Source organism: Neofelis nebulosa, chromosome 8 (assembly GCF_028018385.1).
Source record: "Neofelis nebulosa isolate mNeoNeb1 chromosome 8, mNeoNeb1.pri, whole genome shotgun sequence".
In the NCBI taxonomy this organism is placed as follows: Eukaryota; Metazoa; Chordata; class Mammalia; order Carnivora; family Felidae; genus Neofelis; species Neofelis nebulosa.
In genome coordinates this window covers 77765114-77787230 of record NC_080789.1, presented here as the reverse complement: position 1 = coordinate 77787230, position 22117 = coordinate 77765114, and the positions used below count along the sequence as shown (strand labels likewise).

The window sequence follows — 22117 nt, the reverse complement described above, 5'->3', positions numbered from 1 at the left end:
AGCGATTAATTTTATGACTATTATTCTAGATTCACTTTCTGTTATATTATTTAAATCCTTTTTGATCAGCTCATTGGCTGTTGTTATTTCCTGGAGATTCTTCTGAGGGGAATTCTTCCGTTTGGTCATTTTGGATAGTCCCTGGAGTGGTGAGGACCCGCAGGGCACTTCCCCCGTGCTGTGGTGTATAACTGGAGTTGGTGGGCGGGGCCGCAGTCCGACCTGATGTCTGCCCCCAGCCCACCGCTGGGGCCACAGTCAGACTGGTGTGTGCCTTCTCTTCCCCTCTCCTAGGGGCGGGATTCACTGTGGGGTGGTGTGGCCCGTCTGGTCTACTTGCACACTGCCAGGCTTGTGGTGCTGGGGAGCTGGCGTATTAGCTGGGGTGGGTAGGCAAGGTGCACGGGGGCGGGAGGGGCAGGCTTAGCTCGCTTCTCCTTAGGTGATCCACTTCAGGAGGGGCCCTGTGGCAGCGGGAGGGAGTCAGATCCACTGCCGGAGGTTTGGCTCCGCAGAAGCACAGAGTTGGGTGTTTGCGCGGAGCGAGCAAGTTCCCTGGCAGGAACTGGTTCTCTTTGGGATTTTGGCTGGGGGATGGGCGGGGGAGATGGCGCTGGCGAGCGCCTTTGTTCCCCGCCAAGCTGAGCTCTGCCGTCCGGGGGCTCAGCAGCTCTCCCTCCCTTTGTCCTCCAGCCTTCCCGCTTTCTGAGCAGAGCTGTTAACTTCTGACCTCCCAGACGCTAAGTCGCGCTTGCTGTCGGAACACAGTCCGTCCGGCCCCTCCGCTTTTGCCAGCCCGACTCGGGGGCTCTGCTTGGCCGGCGAGCCGCCCCTCCGCCCCGGCTCCCTCCCGCCAGTCCGTGGAGCATGTACCGCCTCGCCGCCCTTCCTACCCTCTTCCGTGGGCCTCTCGTCTGCGCTTGGCTCCGGAGACTCCTTTCTGCTAATCCTCTGGCGGTTTTCTGGGTTCTTTAGGCAGGTGTAGGTGGAATCTAAGTGATCAGCAGGACGCACGGTGAGCCCAGCGTCCTCCTACGCCGCCATCTTCCCTATTTTCCTTTGTACCTGTTCTCTCCCTACTGATTCTTTCATATATGTGTCTTGACTTGGAGATATATCAGTTATTTGGGCATTTTAATGATCATTTGGACTGAAGTGTTCAGTAGGAGGAAGAACTTTCTTTTTTAATAGTCCAGGCTTTTATTTTTAAATTTCTTTTTAAGTTTATTTATTTTGAGACAGAGAGAGAAAGGGAGGCAGGGGGAGGGGCAGAGAGAGGGAGAAAGAGAATCCTAAGCAGACACTGCAGTCCAACACAGGGTTCAGTCTCACAAATTGTGAAATCGTGACCTGAGTTGAGATCAAGAGTCGGACACTTAACCGACTGAGCCACCCAGGTGCCCCAACAGTCCAGCCTTTTAAACTGTCTTTTATAATAGCAATGACCTTTTAAAAAGCAGTGTTATTGTCAGTTACCTGTTTTCAAAAGGAAAGCAGTTAGTAACTGTGCTTTTGAATAGTGATTTTCAAACTTTTTAACCACAACCCAGTACAACACTATCTGTGCATGTGTGAGCATGTGTGTATCTGGGATAAAATTTAGCCTTCCTGTGTGCTTACATACTCTATTTTCTGCTGGACTTGCTAATGGGATGAAACCACATTTTGAAAAATCTTATGCCTTAGAGAAAAAGATGATAAGAAAACATTCTTTTTTGGCAGATTGCAAACATCCAGGGCCAAATTTAAAATGAGAAGGTGTTAGAAGGTGGAGGAGAGATAGTGAAGTATCTCTCAAACAGAGCGGGGACTTGGAGACCAGGAAACAAAGAAGGACACTGCGTATCTTTTACAGAGTTGTATTCAGGGTACCTTACTGACACGGGGGGAGATAGGGCAAGGACAATCCACAGCAGCTTCAGAGTTATTCTCAGCAAAATCCAGACCTTTGTCCACAGACTTTATGAAGTGAGGGGACATGCAGAAGCGCACTGTAGTGAGACCAAAAGTTGACACGCACCTCACAGGGCTTGCACATACCCTTTAAATCTTGTGGCACCTCCTGTGCGTCAGGAAAGAAGGAAGTCTATGTTATCTTTAACAGATTCCCGGGAAGCCAAAATAAGCCTAAACCCATTCTGGCCTTGGCAGGTATCCCTAAGGTATGTATGTCAATGTCCAAGGGACCTGGGACACGTAGCCCGAAGAGAGGTCATTGAGCAAACATGAACAAGATGGAGGGCCAAACATGGAGTCAGTATTGTTAGCACTCCTACAGATTGTACCTCTTGAAATATGTGAGTTTGGGTCCTAGATCTTGGTGAGGCAGATGGGGCATTGACATTTCCTTTTTCTTTTTCTGTTTTTTTTTTTGTTTTGTTTTGTTTTGTTTTGTTTTGTTTTTAGAGGGAGAGAGCATTAGTTGGGGAGAGAGGCAGAGGGAAAGAGAGAGAGGATCTTAAGCAGGTTTCACACTCAGCATGGAGCCTGATACAGGGCTCGATCCCATGACCCTGGTATCATGACCTGACCCAAAATCAAGAGTCAGGTGCTCAACCAACTGAACCACTTAGGTGCCCCAGGCATTGTCATTTTTATCAGCTCTCCCTACACTTACTTGTGCCAGGGATATGATTTAAGGCTGTGAGAGCTAAAAGAAAATGCAACATAGGTACTGTGAATCCCAACTAACAGTGTTGCTAAAACTTTTACTCACCCTGTGTTTTTTCTGTGGGTGGGTTTTAAACTTACTTCTTGTAGTTCTTGAATCAGTTCTTGTGTTAAGTCCCATCACTTAGCAAATCCACTTAGACAGCTTTGGAAATCCAGGCGCGAATGAAACCGACTGCCTCCTCACTGCTGGAGGAGTAGGGCAGCAGTGTTGACTGCTGCTGCCTTGTTCATAACTTGGTGTGTGTGACCTCACTTGCTCCTCATAACCCTGTGAGAGAAAAGGTAAAATTGTCTTCTTCGTTCAATAAGACCACCAGTACCAAAAAGCAAACAAGCAAACAAGACCCAGGAATCTAAAATGTTAGTTAGCTTGCTCAAAGTCACAGAGTTAGCAGAGGAGGGTAAAAACGTCAATTCTGGTCTGCCTTACTGCGAGAAATCTTCATAACAAAGCCTTTTACAATATGAAATAAAAAGCATCAGTGTCAGAAGTATTCTTATTGTGGATTAAATGCTAATAAAATGGTAAGATGCCTTCATTTGGAGAAACATTGATGCCGTCCCCACACACGATTTTTCCCCCTCTGTGCAGCAGACTTGGAAGCCTGAGTTAAATGCCTGTTTTTTATGGTTTGTCTTGACTGTTTTTTTGTTTTGCTTTGTTTTTTGTTTTTCTGAAAAACCTGTGAAGTAGTGGGGGTGGTGGTGGTGGTGGTATCATTATTGTCAATACTGAGGTCTGAAAAGGTTGTGTGAGAATTTAAATGAAAGCTCAGATATTCTGACCACCTGCCCACATCTTCACAGCAGCATTAATCCACGTGGGCAGAATAATTGAATGTGTTGGGTAGAGGCCCAAGGTCAAAATGGCAGACGAATAGGATCACGCAGTGTATTTGCCGTTTGAGTTGAGAATGTAGCCATATCAATACTGTGTTTGGTCCGGGAACCCTCTTGCACTGTTAGTGGGAATGCAAATTGGTGCAGCCACTCTGGAAAACAGTGTGGAGGTTCCTCATAAAATTAAAAATAGACCTACCCTATGACCCAGCAGTAGCACTGCTAGGAATTTACCCAAGGGATACAGGAGTACTGATGCATAGGGGCACTTGTACCCCAATGTTTATAGCAGCACTCTCAACAATAGCCAAATTATGGGAAGAGCCTAAATGTCCATCAAGTGATGAGTGGATAAAGAAATTGTGGTTTATATACACAATGGAGTACTACATGGCAATGAGAAAGAATGAAATATGGCCCTTTGTAGCAATGTGGATGGAACTGAAGAGTGTTATGCTAAGTGAAATAAGCCATACAGAGAAAGACAGATACCATATGTTTTCACTCTTATGGGGATCCTGAGAAACTTAACAGAAACCCATGGGAGAGGGGAAGGAAAAAAAAAGAGGTTAGAGTAGGAGAGAGCCAAAGCATAAGAGACTCTTCAAAACTGAGAACAAACTGAGGGTTGATGGGAGGTGGGAGGGCGGGGAGGGTAGGTGATGGGTATTGAAGAAGGCATCTTTTGGGATGAGCACTGGGTGTTGTATGGAAACCAATTTGACAATAAACTTCATATATTGAAAAAAAATAAAAAATAAAAATAAAAAAAATACTGTGTTTGGCCAGCATTCTATAAAGTGACCTCATAAGGGACAAAATTAAGTGCTGTACTGACTGGCTATTTCACATAGCCAATAACTAGCCAGCTCAACAGGTAGAAATGTTACCTGAGTTGTGATTTTTCCTTTCTGTGTCCAGTTTCTTTGAAGTACTTATTGACATGCAGTGCAGTAAACCATTCTAGGTGAATAAACACTGGATTCATCAGTGGCTTTTAAGTGTATTTGGCCACATCCAGCTGAAATTTAAGATTTTACGATTGATTAAAGAAAAAGGATAAGTGTAAGTAGGTCATTTGTACCATAACTGTAGAAAGGCTGATTAAATTATAAACAATAAGGAGAGTGGATAAAGTTTACTAAGAGTTTCTTATGTGTCAGACAGTGTTCAAAGTGTTTTACCCATTTTAGCTTAGGAAATCCTCCTTAAAATCCCCTTGAAAGTCAATACTACTGTAGTTTTTACAGATGAGGAAATCAAGCCACTAATAGTTTAGATTAATAAACTAATAGCTTCATAGACCTGAGGGTCATAGTTTGATAAGTAGTAGAGCAAGCATAACCTGACTCCAGATCTTATGCTTATGATACTGTTATATAGCCTCCGTGTATAACAGAAATTAAACTAAGTTAATAGAAAATGGGTCCTAATTGTAATTTTGTTGTTCACTTATAATCTGAACTTACACAAGTCACTTCATCTCTTTCTACCTCTGTGTCGTCATCTGTGAAGTGTGTATAATACCTATTCTGTCAACAAGTTCAATTTGTGATAGGGATCAAAAGCTGGCGTGCTAAAGTGACCCTAGGACAGGATATGTTGTGGAAATGAGAGATGATGAGGTAGAGGTAAAGACGATAGAAAGTGCTAGAAAGTATATGTTTTAAAAGCTTATATGCAAGAAATATTTCACAATGTTGGTTTGGTGGCAGAAAAGTAAGTGCCAACATGGCAATTGTCAGGGTAGGCTGTGGGTACCATCTTCATGGGAAGATGGGTGGGAGGGGCCAGAAGTAGAGCCTGGAGAAGTAGCTCTGTGAGTGGATGTACAGCGATGCCCTGTGGGTGGCGCTGCTCAGTGATGGCAGGCCACATTGGACGGCTGCAGGATGAGAGAAGGCTGATGTGGTGGGGGAAGTTAGGATGAAGCATAACCACACGTGGTATGTATGTATGTATGTATATATGTGCCCCTTCAGCATTTTTGTATCCTTCGGATACAACATCCCTAGTAGTGCAATTGCTGGGTCTTAGGGTAGCTCTAGTTTTAATTTTTTGAGGAACCTCCATATACTGTTTTTCAGAGTGGCTGCACCAGTTTGCATTCCCACCAACAGTGTAAAAGGGTTCCCCTTTCTCCACATCTTCACCAACATCTGTTCTTTCCTGAGTTGTTAATTCTAACCATTCTGAGAGATGTGAGGTGGTATCTCATTGTGGTGTTGATTGGCAGTATTCACTGATTTAAATGTTAATCTTATCCAAAAACACCCTCCAAGTGGACACATAAAATTAACCATCACAACCCTCTGCACGATGTGCTATAAGCAAAGCCTTCTTAGGACATTAGAGCCTTTACCATCCCATCCTCAGAATGTGTTTTAAATGCCAGCATTTTTTTGTTCCATGTATTAGGTAGAAATCCTATAACCTGCTTGAGTTAAATTAATGGATAAGAAGGTACTTTTAAAATTGTGTAACAGTCTACAAATGCAAGGAATTTAGGGAAGTGGTGAGTGGAAAGGGTATGGGTAGAGTTTAGTATAAATGGGTGGATTGCCACCTGTCAGGAGGAGTACAGTTTGGCAAGAGAACAATCAACCCTTGTTTTTGTGACCAGACACTTTACTACACACAGTGCAGGGAGGAGGGGACTTCTTAGAACCTTCTCTTAGATCTGCAGGAAAATCCTATTTTTGTTCTGGCGGGGAGTGGCTTGGGTGGGGCCTTTCGAACTCTGGTGCTGCTCCCTAACCATTGAGTTCTTACCTACTGTTCCTGCTGTTGGCTCTCCGAGAGATCTCCTTGTAGTGCTGTGAACCCGTGGGTTGAGGAACTGGGTAGATAAATATAACTTGTTTCTATAGTAGCTGTCTCTTGAGCCATATTGTCTCATAAACTTGGGGGGAATCTAATTAATTAGAAGGGATGATTATGTTACTAATATACTTACAGATAGAGTAACCCCAATTTTAATTCTTCGAGTCAGAATAGAACAGCATTTTCACATTGTTGCTCAATAAATGTTTGGAAACCATTATTCTATTTTTGTAATTCATCTCTTTTCTGTCTCACCTCTGATGTTCCCCACAACTCACATTTGAGTGCCTATGATAGGAAGGATGCTGTATTTTTTTTTTTTTAGGAGTAATGAAATGGAATGTAGATTTCTTTGAGGAATTTTTAAATGAGATGGATCTTAGTATCACTATGGAAATAAAGTTTTTATTAATAAAGTAAATATTACATACTGTCAAATACCTTTTAGAGTATGTTTTTATAACTGAAATCTTTCTACAGAGTAAGCTTTTCTTTAGTCTGACTTGCAGACTGGTGGTTTTATTTCCAGTGAACTCTTACAACAAAATGTTCATTAATTAAAAATAGCTGCCCCATACAGGAAACAGCTCATATAGCAGCTTCTGACACTGTTCTAAAAACAGACTTGAGCTGCTCTGAGTGCTAAAGAAGAATGAACGCTGAAAACCTTGTGAACGAATTCAGGTAAAAGCATGATATTTTTAAAGAAGGATCTGTGGTCTTTACATTTATGTTTTTCTGTTTATAAGACTCATGTGCTTATTATTAAAAAACCAAGCATTATAGCAATATATTCTGTAGAAACTGAAATTCCCACCCAAATTGTGGTGTCCATGGAGTCTGGTGGTTTTTACCAGATTTTTTTTCTATGCATGTACAGAGTGTATGCTTTTTTTTTTTTTTTAATGTTTGTTTATTTTTGACAGAGAGCGCATGTGTGAGCACGGTAGAGGCAGAGAGAGGAAGACACAGAATCCAAAGCAGGCTCCAGGCTCTGAGCTGTCAGCACAGAGCCCGATGCAAGGTTTAAACTCATGAGCTATCAGATCATGACCTGAGCCAAAGTCAGACCCTTAACCAACTGAGCCACCCAGGCACCCCAAGTATATACTTATTTTTAAAATGGACTTATATGGGGATGCCTTGGTGGCTCAGTCAGTTGAGTGTCCAGCTTCAGCTCTGGTCATGATCTTGCTGTTTCCAAGTTGAAGCCCCGTGTTGGTCTCTGTGTTGACAGCTCAGAGCCTGGAGCCTGTTTCAGATTCTGTGTCTACTTCTCTCTCTGCTGCTCCCCGACTTGCACGCTGTCTGTCTGTCTGTCTCTCTCTCTCTCTCAAAAATAAATAAACATTTTTTAAAAATAGGATTGTGTGTTCTTTAACCTTGTTTTTTTCATTTGTATGTATTAGAAATTTTCCACATCAAATTTCCAAAGTCCTCTTCCTTTATTATTTCTTTAAAAAAATTTTTTTTTTAACTTTTATTTATTTTTGAGAGAGAGCACAAGGGGAGAGGGGCAGAGAGAGAGGGAGACACAGAATCCAAAGTAGACTCCAGGCTCTGAGCTGTCAGCGCAGAGCCTGATGTGGAGCTCGAACTCTCGGACTGGGAGATCATGATCTGAGCCAAAATCTGATGCTTAATCAAGTGAGCCACCCAGGCACCCCTATTATTTCTTCTACGTTAGCATCTCACTGTATAGCTGTACTACAGTTTGTTTAAACGAGTTGTCTATTAATAGGTTAATGAGTTGATACTCTATTTACATTTTTTCCTTGAAAGTCATTGTTTTTAGGGCAGATGTAATTGAACAAAGTTAGCACATATAGTATATTGATAGTGTAATATATTGGGAGTTTATTATATGTCTGGAACTTTTTAATGCATTATTCTGTGAAAATTAGAATAATTCTATGCTATAAGGAATTTATTATTGTCCGTATTCTCGAGATGCAGAAAGCCTCCAGCATCCTTGCATGAACTGAAAGTCAAGGGTGACTGGAAAAGACATGTGAGAGCCCGTTAAATCCAGAGGAGCAGGGGTGCCTGGGTAGCTCAGTTGTGTCAGACTCTTCATTTTGGTTCAGGTCATGATCTCATGGCCATGAGATGGAGCCTCGCATTGGGCTCTGCGCTGACAGTGCAGGGCCTGCTTGGGATTCTGTCTCCCTCTCTCTCTGCCCTTCCCCCAGTCACGCACACACTTTCTGTTTCTCTCTCAAACATTAAAAATAAGAATAAAGAAAGAGGAGCTAAGCAAAAGGACAGCAGCCGTGTCAGCATAAGAGAAAACATAGCATAAGAGTTTAGAAATTCTTACTGGTGTCACTGATGTTAAAAATCCTTTCTGGTTGCCATAACAACTGGCTTCAAAAGACCTGCCATCTTCACCCCGTGACTGTGCCTTGAGGAATTCTGGCCATTACCACAGACTGCTTGGCATTTGTCTATCCCTCGCCTGTCTTCCGAATGCCTGTTGTGAATTTATCTGATACTCAGGGACTTTCCTCACATTTGTCTGTGCTCCTCGTGTGCCTTGCTGAGCACCAGGAGATGTCAGCTGATGCTGAGATTCCCATCCGTGGCCAGTCCTCTTTGATGGCTTGTGCAGCTGCTTATTGTTTTTTACTGAAAATGGAAACTTTTAAGTTTTTGTCACTATTAGTCACTTACACTCTAAGATAGACTCTAAGGAAATTCTCCTGAGACTTAGAAGGTGTATTTCATATGCTTCGATGATTGCTGAATTGATCCTAAGTACAATAGATTAAGCTTTTAGAGGGGAAAAAAAGTTTACTGCACAGTATATTTCTTTATAATTTAGTCTGTCATGCCTAGAGAGAAGTGAAGCTTAAAATGCCACTAAAAGGGACTTGTTGGGGTTATTTATGGCAGTGCAACAAACCACTCCAAAACCAGATAGTCTAAAACAGCAATTTATCTCGTGACTCACGGAGTTGTCCAGGAGGTTCTGTTTTTTTGTGGTATCATCTGGATGCTGGGATGGCTGTCGTCCTCTGAGGCTTGGTTGGGGAGATCAGCTGGGACCCAGTGGCGGCTTAGGTTGCCTTGTGGTATCTGGGTTCCAAATGGAAGAAGAGGATGCTGCCCAAGCAGTTAAGGGCTAGGCCTACAACTGGCACTGCATCATTTTTGTCATTGTCTGATGGTTCAAGCAGTAATCGGCCCAGCCCAGAGTCCATGTGGGAAAGAACTCCACAAGGAGTGGATACCTACAAGGGTGGTTCATTGGAGGTGATCACCAGAACAGCAATTTACCACAGGGCACACTCTGGCCACTCACACACTTGCACGCTGCACTCGCCCACACCCAAGACTCCCACAAGTCTTGCTCTATTGCTATGTTAGCTTGAGTCCAGGAGCTCATTCATGTCAGATCCAGGTACAGATGAGGCTCTTTTGGTGCAGCTGTTCTCAACCAAATACCTGTGAACTAAAGGCACAAATTATTTGCTCTCCTCCCCTGACCCAACATGCAATGGCAAGACAGGGACAGGAAAATTGCCACAGACGCTCCCCTTCAAAAAGGCATCGGAGGCTGTGGAGAAGTCACAAGGATACACTGCTGGTGGAGATGTAAAATGATGCCATTGCTTTGGAAACAGTCTGGCAGTTCCACAAAAGGTTAAACATAGTTAACATTTGACCTTTCCTAAGTGTATATCCAAGAGAAAACATATGCCCACCCAAAACTTGTACAGGAATATAACATAACGTTATAATAGCCAAAAGGTGGAAACAACTCAAATATCTATCAACTGATGAACAGATACATGAAATGTAGTGTATCCATACAACGGAATGAAGTACTGATACATATTACAACGTGGATGAACCTTGAAAATGTGCTAGGTGCAAGAAGTGGGTCATGGACACCACATAGTGTATGATTCCATCAATATGAAATGTCCAGAATGGGCAAATCTATAAAGACAAAGTAGATTAGCATCTTCTTAGAGGTGAGTATATGGGTGGGATGGGTATATGGGGGTGATAACTAAAGAGTACAGGTTTCTTTTGAGGTAATGGAATTTTCTTTTTTAATTTTTTTTTTTTAACGTTTATTTTTGAGACAGAGAGAGACAGAGCATGAACGGGGGAGGGGCAGAGAGAGGGAGACACAGAATCTGAAACAGGCTTCAGACCCTGAGCTGTCAGCACAGAGCCCGACGCGGGGCTCGAACTCACGGACCGCGAGATCATGACCTGAGCCAAAGTCGGATGCTTAACCAACTGAGCCACCCAGGCGCCCCGGTAATGGAATTTTTTAAAAGTAACTTGCTTGTATCTGTGAATATCCTAAAAACCTGAGTTGCAAACTTTGGGTAAATCATATGGTAGGTGAATTATATCTCAGTAATGCTGTTATTTTTTTTTGAAAATACAGAGCAGGGAAATGGGAGACACCTAGCCCTCCCTGGTCCACAGCGGTTCTAAAATCAGCTAGGTAAATGTCAGTGGTTTCATGACAAGTTTCTAACCGGGGTGGTTCTTCGTGGCTCTGGTCTCCGCCCTCTAGGCTCTTGGTTATGTCCTCTGAATCTTACTTTTCCATAAGAAATGACTTATGTTTGTAGCCCCTTCCTGTCTGAAAAAGGGCCCTAGTATTTTTCATTTTGAAATGTCTCTTTAGTCCACACCAATGCTCTTTCCGTTGATAATGTTTTTCAGAGTTTTTATGTGTATTGTCACAGATCTCTTTGGGTTCACAACATTATAAACCATTCCCACAAATCTCTTTGAGACAGGGGTCTACCTTGAACTGCCTTTAAGTCAGGGGTTATATGAAAATATCTTTAAGAGTCTTACGAGCTCTACTGTCTAGGAGAGATGGTTCTTCGAATCACACTGAAAATTCTTCAAAGCCTTTTGGTCTAGCTCTGTGATTTGCAAAGTGTGGTCTCTGTAGCAGCAGCATTAATATCACCTGGAGACTACAGAGGTCAGACCCCATTCCAGACCTGAAAATTGGGTGCAGCAGTCTGGGTTTTAACACCCATGCCTCAACCCCAGCTGAGTCTGGTGCACACAGAGTTTTAGAACCACTGGTCTAACATAGTCTATGAGGAACCAAGCACCTAACATCTTTGATAGCTCAAAAAAGGTTGAGGCCACATCTTACTGGCAGCACAGGATTTGATCTTGGCCTTGAGCCATGTCTCACTTTGAGCTTACTTTGTGCTAAGATGCTGAAATGAGGAATGGTTTTATTTTGAACCCATCAAGTTTGGCTCCTCTATATTTCCTCTAAATTCTTCTTGAAAAGGAACCAAACGGTTCCTTTTTAGTTCATCTCACTACTCCTGTATTTTATCATAGGCAGCTAACATGAACCACTTAGTACTTTCAGCATTCTTGCTGAAATTCTCCTTAGTCTGATGCATGAGTCCGTTAGGTGCCCTTTCTATTTCCATGCTATTGCATGCTTTGGGTTTGCTAGTTATTCTGTCAGTGCAGGATGTAGACTCCCTTTCTTTAGCCACCAGCGGCATTTCTTCATGTTTTTCAGATCTTTATTAACTGTCTCCTAGAGACCCTTCTTGATTCTGCCCATCACTGAGACTCAAGCTGGTATAGATTTTAGGTTTTTGTTACAGTCCCACTTCTGGTACCAAATTTTGCCTAACAAATCACCGTCAAATTTCATGGCTTAAGGCAACAACTATTTTCTTGCTCACAGCTTTGGGATCTGGCTGGGGTTTGGTAAGGATGGCTCCTTTCTGGTCCATGTGCTGTTTGCTGGGACAGCGTGATTAGAGCTGGAAGATTTATTTCCAAGGTCGCTCACTTACAGGGCTGGCAACTTGGTGTTGACTGTTGACTGTCAGCTGTGATCTTAGCTGGAGTTGTCAGCTGGACCTTCATTCTCTCCATGGAGGCCTTTCTCATGCATGTGTCTCTTTGGACTTTCTCATAATGTGGCAGCTGGACTCTAAAAAGAAGGAAGCAGAAGTTGCCAGACCTCTTAAAGATTTAGCTCAGAGCTGGTGCAATGTCATTTCTGTTCTTTTCTGTTGGATGGAGTCATTCAAAGAGGTGATAAATGACCCTGCCTCTTGGTATGAAAATAGTGGCAAAGAATTTGAGGCTGTCATCAACCCGCTCCAGTCTGTTAGGGATATATTTTGTTTGTTTGTTTGTTTGTTTGTTTGTAGTATTGAAAAGGCACTCTTGGCTTAAGTTATAAATTGGTGAAAAGTAATTGTTAGTTGGAGAAAGTTTCAAGCTTTGGAAGGAGGCTAAGAGAAACATTTACATATAACTAGCCTCTCAATATTTGTGGAAATTTTATTTTTTTATTATTATTTAAAAATTTTACTTGTGTATGTGTGTTTTAATCAAAGCAGTGGGAAAACCTCATCAGATTTTTCTTTTTTTTTTTTTAATTTAAGTTTTAGTTAACAGGAGTAGAATTCAATGTGTTTGTGGAAATTATATTTTTTTAAATGTTTATTTTGAGATAGAGTGCAAGTCAGGAAGGGGCATAGAGAGAGGGAGAGAGAAAATCCCAAGCAGGCTCTGCTTCTGTCAGCGTAGAGCCTGATGCGGGGCCTGAACCCACAAACTGAGATCACAACCTGAGCCGAAATCAAGAGTCGGACGTTCAACTGACTAAACCACCCAGGCACCCCTGTGGAGATTTTAAATGTTGTATTTCACTGGTTGACAAAAGTCATTTTTTTTTCCCCATGGAATTAAACTCATTAACAGAATATAGTCTTTAGCACTTGGGTTATGCCAAGATTTGTATGTGACAGGGATGTCTGAATGCATTTATATATTTTAATTGGTCTGAAAATTGAGCTAGTTGTTTTTGGTAAAGGTTGTCTTATATATTACCAAAGGCAGAGAAATAACCCCTTTCTATAGACTTTCCTCCCTAGAGTCAGGACTAAATACTATTCAGGAGTTGTGAACAATGAAAGGCAAACTCACTGCATTGTAGAAATGATTGTGGTAAAGGCAGAAGTGAATAGTGGGGGGAAAATTCCCAAGATTTTCTACCATTTGGAGCTTTTGCAGCTGTTTCCAGATTGGTAAGAGAGGACAAGACCGATGGCAGAAACTCCCTCTGGTTCTGCTTATTCACCCAAATTATGTATGAAGTTTGCTCATACAGGCTCATAAGTGGCTTCCTGAATGTGTAAAGCACTTATGTTAGTAAATTTTTCTCTATCCACATTGGAACTCCATCCAAAAAAAAAAAAAAAAAAAAAAAATCAGACTTAGTGCTTTATTACAATAGTGATTCAACAGAGTTTAAATACGCCTTAGAGGCGTATTTTAAAATTAATAGAATCTGACTGGTATTAAATCTTTGACCTTTAGTTCCTATTTTTACTTAGAATTGAACATTTGATTGAATGCTTTTGGTTTGGGTTGTAATCTTTTTTTTTTTTTAATGTTTATTTATTTTGAAAGAGAGATTGAGTGAGTGAGTGGAGAGGGGCAGAGAGAGAGGGTGAGAGGGAATCCCAAGCAGGCTCCATGCTCAGCACAGAACCCGACACCAGGCTCAATCTCACAACCGTGAGATCATGACCTGAGCCGAAATCGAGAGTTGGATCCGCTTAACCCACTGAGCCACCCACGCACCTCTGGTTTGGGTTGTACATTATCTTAATAATACTGATAAGATATTGTTAAACATAAGTTGAATATTTTTTCTCTAATTTGATCATTTGTAAAAATGGGGCAGCACTACTTTCCCTACTTTTAGTTTTTCACTCTCCTACATGTAAGTAGTTGTCAAGTTGACTAGTAATGTACTTCCTCCTTTTTTGTTCTTTCCTTGATTCTTCTCTTTATGTTTGTCTTCCTTACTCTCCTCATACCCTACCAAGTCTGGTGGAGTGACCTATTCAGGAGGGAAATTATGGATAGTATGGATAAGATGACATGATACATGTGTTTAGAAGAATCCTTCTAGATGCCATTGTCAAACTTGCCTGGCATGATACTCATGACCAACAGTTTAGAAGACGATAACGTGCACATGTAATGCACAGGTTTGATACATAGAAGAAATATAATCAAAAAAAAAGGGAAGAAGTGCTGCATATAACTAGAGGGTATGTACTCTATCCTTTAAGCTTCCAATCTGTCCTTTTTACAGTTTTACTTGCAAAATTCCCTGTGGTGCCTTTTTATTTCTTTGTAAATTATGTGAAGCCAGCCTTTCAGCAAAAGCTGCTTATTTGCCCCAAATAAATGTGTTTATGCGATTCCTGATTTTTAATTTTAGTTACTCCAGATCTCTTTGATTTCCAAAACCTGTTTGGCCTATCACTTTTTATTTTGGTAGCATTTATAAGCTATTTCTGGGTCATTGTTTGGGTTGTTTTTAAAAGATATACCCATGAAAACTACAAAGTGCTGATGACAGAAATAAAAGAAAGAAATAAAAATCTAAGACATACTGTGTTCGTGGATTGGAAGACTCTTAATAAAGATGACAGTTCTCCAAAATTGCTGTATGTAGGTTTAATACAGTTCCTGTTAAAATGCTAGCAAGATTTTTTATGGGTGTAGATAAGATTATTCTAAAAATTTACATGGAAAGGCAAAGTAACCAAAACAGCTAAAAAATAAAAATTAAAAAAAAAAAACCCAGTTTTGAGAAGGAAGCATAATGCGGGGAGAATCACTCTAAGACATTATGTAGCTACAGTAATCAAGACTGATATTGTCAGAGTGAGAAACAAATAGGTCAGTGCGACAGAATTGAAAACCCAGAATTAGCCCCACACAAGTAGGGGGCTTTTGCTAAAGGTGCAAAAGTAATACAGTGTGTCTTTTAAACAAATAATATTAGAGCAATTAGATATCTATGGAAAAAAAAATAACTTCGACCTAAACCTTAGACTATATATGTGAATTAACTCAAAATAAGTCATTAATTTAAATGTAAGACATAAAACTGTAAACTTTTTTTTTTTGTAAACGTTTATTTATTTTTGAGACAGAGAGAGACACAGCATGAGCAGGGGAGGGTCAGAGAGAGAGGGAGACACAGAATTGGAAGCAGGCTCCAGGCTCCGTAAACTGTAAACTTTTTAAAAAATTTTTTAAACAATGTGTGTCTATTTTTGAGAGAGAGAGAGAGAGACAGAGTGTGAGTGGGGAGGGGCAGAAGGAGAAGGAGACACAGAATCCGAAGCAGGCTTCAGTCTCTGAGCTGTCAGCATAGAGCCCGACGTGGGGCTCAAACTCACGAACTGTGAGATCATGGCCTGAGCCGAAGTCAAGACACTCAACCAACTGAGCCACCCAGCTGCCCCATAACTATAAAACTTTTAAAAGAAAACCTAGGAGAAAATCTTCTAGACCTAGGACTTACCAAAAAGTTCTTAACCATGATCCCAAAAGCATAAATCATAAAAGCAAAAAATGGATAAGTAGGATTTCATCAGTTTAAAACTTTTGGCTGTGTGACTGTTAAAATGGCAAAAAGACAAGCTACAGGCTGGAAAAAATATTTGAGAACCCAATGTTTGACAAAGAACTCTATCTAGGATATATAAAGACCTCTCAAAACTGAATAGGAAAACGAAAACCCTAACAATCTCACTAGAAAATGGGCAAACAACATGAAGATATTCAGATGATAAATGAGGATAGGCACGTGGGGACACTCATCATACAATCTAGCAGTCGTACTTCTGAGCATTTATCCCAGAGAAGTGAAAACTTAGATCCACACTAAGACCGTACAAGAATGTTCATAGCAATTTTATTTGTCGTTGCCAAAAACTAAGTAATTTAATGGTCATTAACATGTGAATGGCTGAACTGACTTTAGTACAACTGCACTATGGAATTCTACACAGCAGTACAAAGGAACAGCCTATTGATACACGGAAAAACCCGAGAGGGTCCTAAGACCATTATGCTGAATGAAACAAGCCAATGTCAGTCACACACAGTGTGTTTCCACTATATACAGTGTTCTGTAGATGACTACATGATAGGAATAGGGAACAGAATAGTGGCTGCCAGAGGTTAGGAACAGTGAAGAGAAAGGTGTTGGTGATGACTAGGAATGGCTAACATGAAGGAGCTCTTAGTGATGGCAGAATCCTTGAGTGTCGTGATTGTGGTTGTGCTGATGCAGATCTATACCAGTGATAAAGTGGCACAGAACTAAACACACATATTGTGCCAATGTCGGTTTCCTGGTTTTGATATTGTACTATAGTAATATAATATGATGTAATCATTAGGGGAAACTGGACCTCTCTGTACTATTTTTGCAATTTCCTGTGAGTCTATAATAATTCAAAATAAAAAGTTAAAAAAAAAAAGATATCCAGACCTTAGGCCTAAGCTGTCCATCAGCCACTGGTTGCTTTTAAAATTAAAATTTAAATGCACTAAAATGATGTTAACTTAATTCCCTGGTTACTTGTTTCAAGTGCTCATGTGGCTACCTTATTATATAGCACAAATACAGAACATATCCATCACCACAGAAATTCAGTTGGCGGTGCGAGTTCAGACCAGATCCTCTACGGTGCCAATTCCCAAATGTGTCGGTAGCTACGTGTTTCTTAGTGAACTGTCTTAAAGTTATAAGTCAAAAGATAATGGGCTGTACCAATAAAATTTAAATAGAAGAAATGGATTTAACATGATGCTTTTTGAAAATGTCATACTTTTTGAGGCTATATACCATATTTTAATAAAAGGAAATGAAACTTTGCTTCATGTTTGAAATAGGAATAAGCTTTTTCCTTATTTGCCAAAGCAGTTGGAGTTTCTTCCCATAATCACAATATAAAATATATATGAAATGGGAAAAATATAGAGGGACAAGTAGGGAAAGAGATCAGCAAAAAAAAAAAAAAAAAATATTTGAAATATCTCATACTTCTTGTTGTTTTTCATTTCTTAGCGACCAGTCTACCAATGGTAGCTCGCTATTGCAGAGGAAGCGTGGTTTAGCAACCAGACCTTAAACCAGAATTATATTTCTAGCTCAAAGTGACCTTGAGAAAGTGACAAATGTGCTCTTCCCATTTTCGTGACCAATAATCAAACTAAGATAAAACTGACTATTGCTTGGGTGGGCTATGGGGTGAATTATTTCCTACTTTTGTAGGATCATTGGTCAAATATTGGCTTCCAAGTAGATTAAAAAAAAAGTTTTGGGGAATTTGGTTATGAAAAGGTCACATGAAGTAGGAAGGGGAAGTTTACCGGGTATGAACAGTTTTTAGGTTTTGAGCTTGGAGTTAAATACAAGAAAGCGCAGACAGGGTAAAAAGTTTTCTTAGTTTGTACCAGCTTAATAATTTCAAGAAGTTTCTGGGAGACTAAGCAGACGTTTGGATTTTAGAGACCAGGTTTTGAAGTTAAACAGCGCAGGGTCTGAATCACAGTTCTGCTGGGAGCTGCTTACCATTATTTTTCACTTTTACGATCTGTAAAATGGGGCCCCTGGCACCTTTGTTACGGTCGTTATGAGAAGGACACATAAGTATACAGCTGTAGTTACTGATGATAATTTTAACTTCATCAAGACATGGCATAGGATGATGGTGTTAGGAGCAGATAAATAGCTCTGTTTGCTTTTCTAAAGATTTATTTTTAGCCCCATAATGTTTTTTGGAGGTAGGGTACTAATTTTAGCTTTATAACACATTGGTTGATAATCATGGTTTCTAAAGCCACTTTCAAATTTAATTAGTATCTAGAGTATGACTGAATTGATCAAAATCACTTGATTTAAAGCCAAGACACATAAATCTGTTTTTATAAAATATAAACAGCCAAACTGAAAAAAAAAAACCCACACATTTATGAGAGAAATGTTATTTCAGTGCAATTTTTGCAACCCGTTTCTACAACTACAGCCACATAATACCTGAAATGAATAGTAATGAGAAGGCTTAATTATAAAGATTAATTTTAAAAAATCTTCATTATACAAGGTCAAATTATCAGAAAATATTTTGTACGAATTTTCTTTTTTCTTTGCTTACTACTCTGCTAAAAACATTGAAGAAAAAAAAAAGGTCAAGAACCAGAGCCACCATACTCATTAGGACCCTTCCGGCCTTGGTAATGTAGTGGAGGAGGACAGTTGCAATTTTAGGCAATAGTTCACTGGCATGTGGTCAGTTTGAAGGGAACCAAAAATGCTGACATCCTCATTTGACTTCATCACCCAAGACTGAGTACATACACCAACACTTCCTGTGCAAACCTACCCTGACTCTGCAGAGGACACCCCAACCCTTGGCTGATCTGGGTGGGGAGGGTGGCTTGGATCGGTGACGTTTGCAAAGCATTCGTCCTCAGTTGGATACCACCACTACTGTATGAACATGCCATTTCTCTTTATCTTTCACTTCATAGAGATCAGCTTTCAAAGCTGATAATAATATTCACTGACAGCAAGAGATTGTTGCCAGTAGGTGACTTGCCCTGAAAATCACCACTCCTTGAAAGTACACCAGAAAACAGCATGTTTGAGAAAGAACTAATTCAGAAATGTACTAAAAAAAGTCTGTAAGAAGATCTGGAATGTTTATAGCTTGTCTCCCTGATGTCAGTATGTCTACACCTACCTTAGCACCCTTGACCTCAGTTTTCTAAATTTCTAAGACTTTGTGATTTTAATGTATTTTGCCAAGTAGTTTCCTCCATGATTGCACTTGTTGATTCATAAGCTACGTTAAATGCTTTTTCTATGCATCAAAATTTCCTCAAGTATTATCAAATTCTTTAAGGTAATCTACGATTTTCAGTTTGTCATTCTTTCAGAGACATAGTAGTTTGAAAAAGTGATATTGCGAAGTGAACTTAGTCTTGGTGTTAGACTTTGATGCTGACAACAACATCTAAATAGTACATGAAACAGAAATTAACACTGGGATTATTATGTAAATGCTCAACTCATGTTGTAATAAACAATTAGGTGTTTTTAAATTTTTTCTGATGTTTGTTCATTTTTGAGAAAGGCAGAGACAAAGTGTGAGTGGGGGAGGGCAGAGAGGGAGACACAGAATCTGAAGCAGGCTCCAGGCTGTGAGCTGTCAGCACAGAGCCCAGTATGGGGCTTGAACTCAAAAACTGCGAGATCATGACCTGAGCCGAAGTTGGACACTTAACCAACTGAGCCATCCAGGCGCCCCTGGGTGTTTGAGATGTCTGTGTGAATTATGAACTAAAGCATGGACTTCAGTAATTTTCCCTTATAAATGTGGCAAGGATGAGAAATTTGCTCATTCACAACTTTCCTTCTTTATTTTTTATTAGTTACAGTTTATTTTGAGACAGAGACAGTTCACACGAGCGAATAGGGGGAGGAGCAGAGAGAGGGGAGGTGGAGAGAGAGAGAATGAATGAATGAATGAATGAATGAATCCCAAGCAGGCTCCATGCTGTCAGCACAGAGCCCATCGTGGGACTCGAAGCTGCAAACTGAGATTGTGACCTGAGCCGAAATGAAGAGTTGGATGGTCGACCAGCTGAGCCATCTAGGTACCGCCCCCTGCCCCTTATCTCCTTTAAAATCCTGATGCTTTTATGAAGTTATTTGGGATTGTTAGGTGACCTAGGAAAGGAATAGAAGGGTCTTTTGCTCCAGAGAGGCAGAGAGCTTAAACACTCTTTCACTGTCTTTCGCTATTCGACATTTCTTATGACTTCTAATGAATATGAAAACAATTTCTAAGACCATTTAAAACCTATTTTTAAAGGATAGTCTGTTTTAAATCTAAAGGCTGTAACTACAGTAAAATCACATGTCCTTGGGCCCATCCTTCCCATTCCACCATAGTATTGAAGAGCTCTCTCACTGCATTTTGAAATACCTTCATGGAATTTTGAAATGCCGTACTTGCGTAGGTCTTTGAAGCTGCATCAGTGCTAGAAGAGTTATGAAACCTAGTTCTGCACTTCCCATTAGTTAGTTCTTCATGTCAAATGGAGGATGTGTGCGTGTCTGGTGTCTAAATACAGACCTGTAGGTTTTACCCATAAATTATAGATACAAATAATTCCTCCACAAGCGGGAAATAAGTATGATTGATCAGAAGAATAAAAGGCAGCACTGGATGTTGTTGGAAAGAGATCCTTTATGGGGGGCTGTGAGTATTTTATTTTTGCAATTTCTATTTCCGAGGTATCTCAGGTTAAAAACATGTGAAGTTTTGAACATACAAAGTAGGTGAGTAGATGAAGTAACTGGTTTTTGTCTTTTTGATTACTATTAAATGATAAGTCATTTTTTCACTACTGAAATTATCACGGCTCTTGTTTAGAATGGTTTTGTGGTGTGGTTTTAGGACATAATGTACTTTATGGTCCATATATGATTCCTTGAGGTAATGGCCTTTCTCTGTAGGATTCATGGCATAGCAATGTTCTCTGAGAGTGGTGAATGTAAGCTGTGCTTTGAGTGAAACTGTTGACCTTTCTGATCTGAGACTTTTTATGTTAAGCTTTTTCCTTCTATTTCTAATTTCCATTTCCTCCCTTCTTTGGTTTCTAATACATAAAAACTATACTTTAGTCAATTTCTTAGAACTTATTTGTGTACTTAATATTGTCTTAGTCATCAGTTATTTGGGAATAAAATTCTCTCTACTACTAAAACATAAGCAAGGTACATTGGCAATGTGCAAGTTTAAGGATTTCTTGAAATTACATACTAGGATCTTAAGTCCAGTTGACTAGATCCTTCTGTCATTGGGACTATAATGTTCTCCTGGTCTTTTGTAGTTAACTGAAAAGCCAATTTAAGTAAATGTATTTGTTCAGAAAAACAATTTGAAACAGATTTTTCTTGATAAGAAAGAAAATGAACGTCTAGGTGTAACTATTGCCAACATTTTGATGTATGTTTCTTTGTATCTGTTTTACAGAGTTGGGGTCCTATTTTTATTTTTTTAAATTTTTAAAAAATCTTTATTTATTTTTGAGAGAGAGAGAGAGAGAGAGACCGAGCACAAGTAGGGGAGGAATAGAGAAAGAAGGAGACACAGAATCTGAAGCAGGCTCCGGACTCTGAGCTGTCAGCACAGAGCCCGACATGGGGCTTGAACTCATGAAGCGTGAAATGATGACCTGAGCCGATGTTGGTCGCTTAACTGACTGAGCCACCACCCAGGTGCCCCAGTTGGGGTCCTATTTTATGTGGATCCCCTCCCATGTAACATGGAATTATCTCATGTTACTAAAAATTCTTAGTAAAAATTCAATAGTTGTATGATTCTGTTAAAAAGTATTACTTTAGTTAACATGCCCTCTATTGTTAGATATTTAAATTTTTTTCAATATTTTGGATTATAAATAAGTGAGGACACCATCATATTTAATTAAAGACTATCTTGCAAAGTGCCTGGGGTGGGGGAAATCTCACTGTACTTATATTCTTGATTTATCATATAGCCTGACCTTAGAATTTTAAGGAAAAACACTGAATTAGGATTTTAAACAAATGTGTTGGGTGCAATGCTGGCTTAAACTTACGGATCTCACATTTTTTTAAACTTTTACTTCTGTGTCTATGCATTTGCTGTTTTTCAAAGGTGGGGGGCATTGCTTTATTTAGAGAAATAAACTGGAGTGGAATTTGTAGAACTTTTGCAAATAAATGGTTCATTGAAGAAAACTGAAAGAGGACTCCCCTAACTAAGGTTGGTTCTTCTATGTACAACCTCATGTAAATGGAAAACTAGATCCATGCAACAAAATAAATCAAGCATGGGCTATAAAAATATGGTGCCTGGGGAAAAAAACAGATTCACAA

The 22117-nt window shown here is 40.2% G+C and overlaps 1 protein-coding gene and 1 long non-coding RNA gene across 8 annotated transcripts in view; one reads left to right on the top strand and one right to left on the bottom strand.

The window, feature by feature from the left end:
• Positions 1–22117, top strand: part of FGD4 (FYVE, RhoGEF and PH domain containing 4) — a 253092-nt gene that overhangs the window by 50417 nt on the left and 180558 nt on the right. Inside the window, exon 1 of one of the 6 annotated variants that reach the window (XM_058743136.1) lies at positions 20278–20453. The exons of the other annotated variants lie outside the window; for them this stretch is intronic. Within the exon in view, the coding sequence (XP_058599119.1) occupies positions 20444–20453 (10 nt within the window). The 5' untranslated portion in view covers positions 20278–20443. Of the gene's footprint in view, positions 1–20277; positions 20454–22117 lie in introns of those variants that run through there. 6 annotated transcript variants of the gene reach the window in all.
• LOC131519783 (uncharacterized) overlaps positions 1–22117 on the bottom strand; it is a 56403-nt gene that overhangs the window by 26919 nt on the left and 7367 nt on the right. Inside the window, exons 2-6 of one of the 2 annotated variants that reach the window (XR_009265791.1) lie at positions 9290–9569; positions 6286–6427; positions 4404–4534; positions 2752–2941; positions 1844–2062 (exon numbers count right to left, since the gene is read on the bottom strand). This is a non-coding gene — a long non-coding RNA (uncharacterized LOC131519783). Of the gene's footprint in view, positions 1–1843; positions 2063–2751; positions 2942–4403; positions 4535–6285; positions 6428–9289; positions 9570–22117 lie in introns of those variants that run through there. The other variant, XR_009265792.1, reaches the window with a different exon arrangement.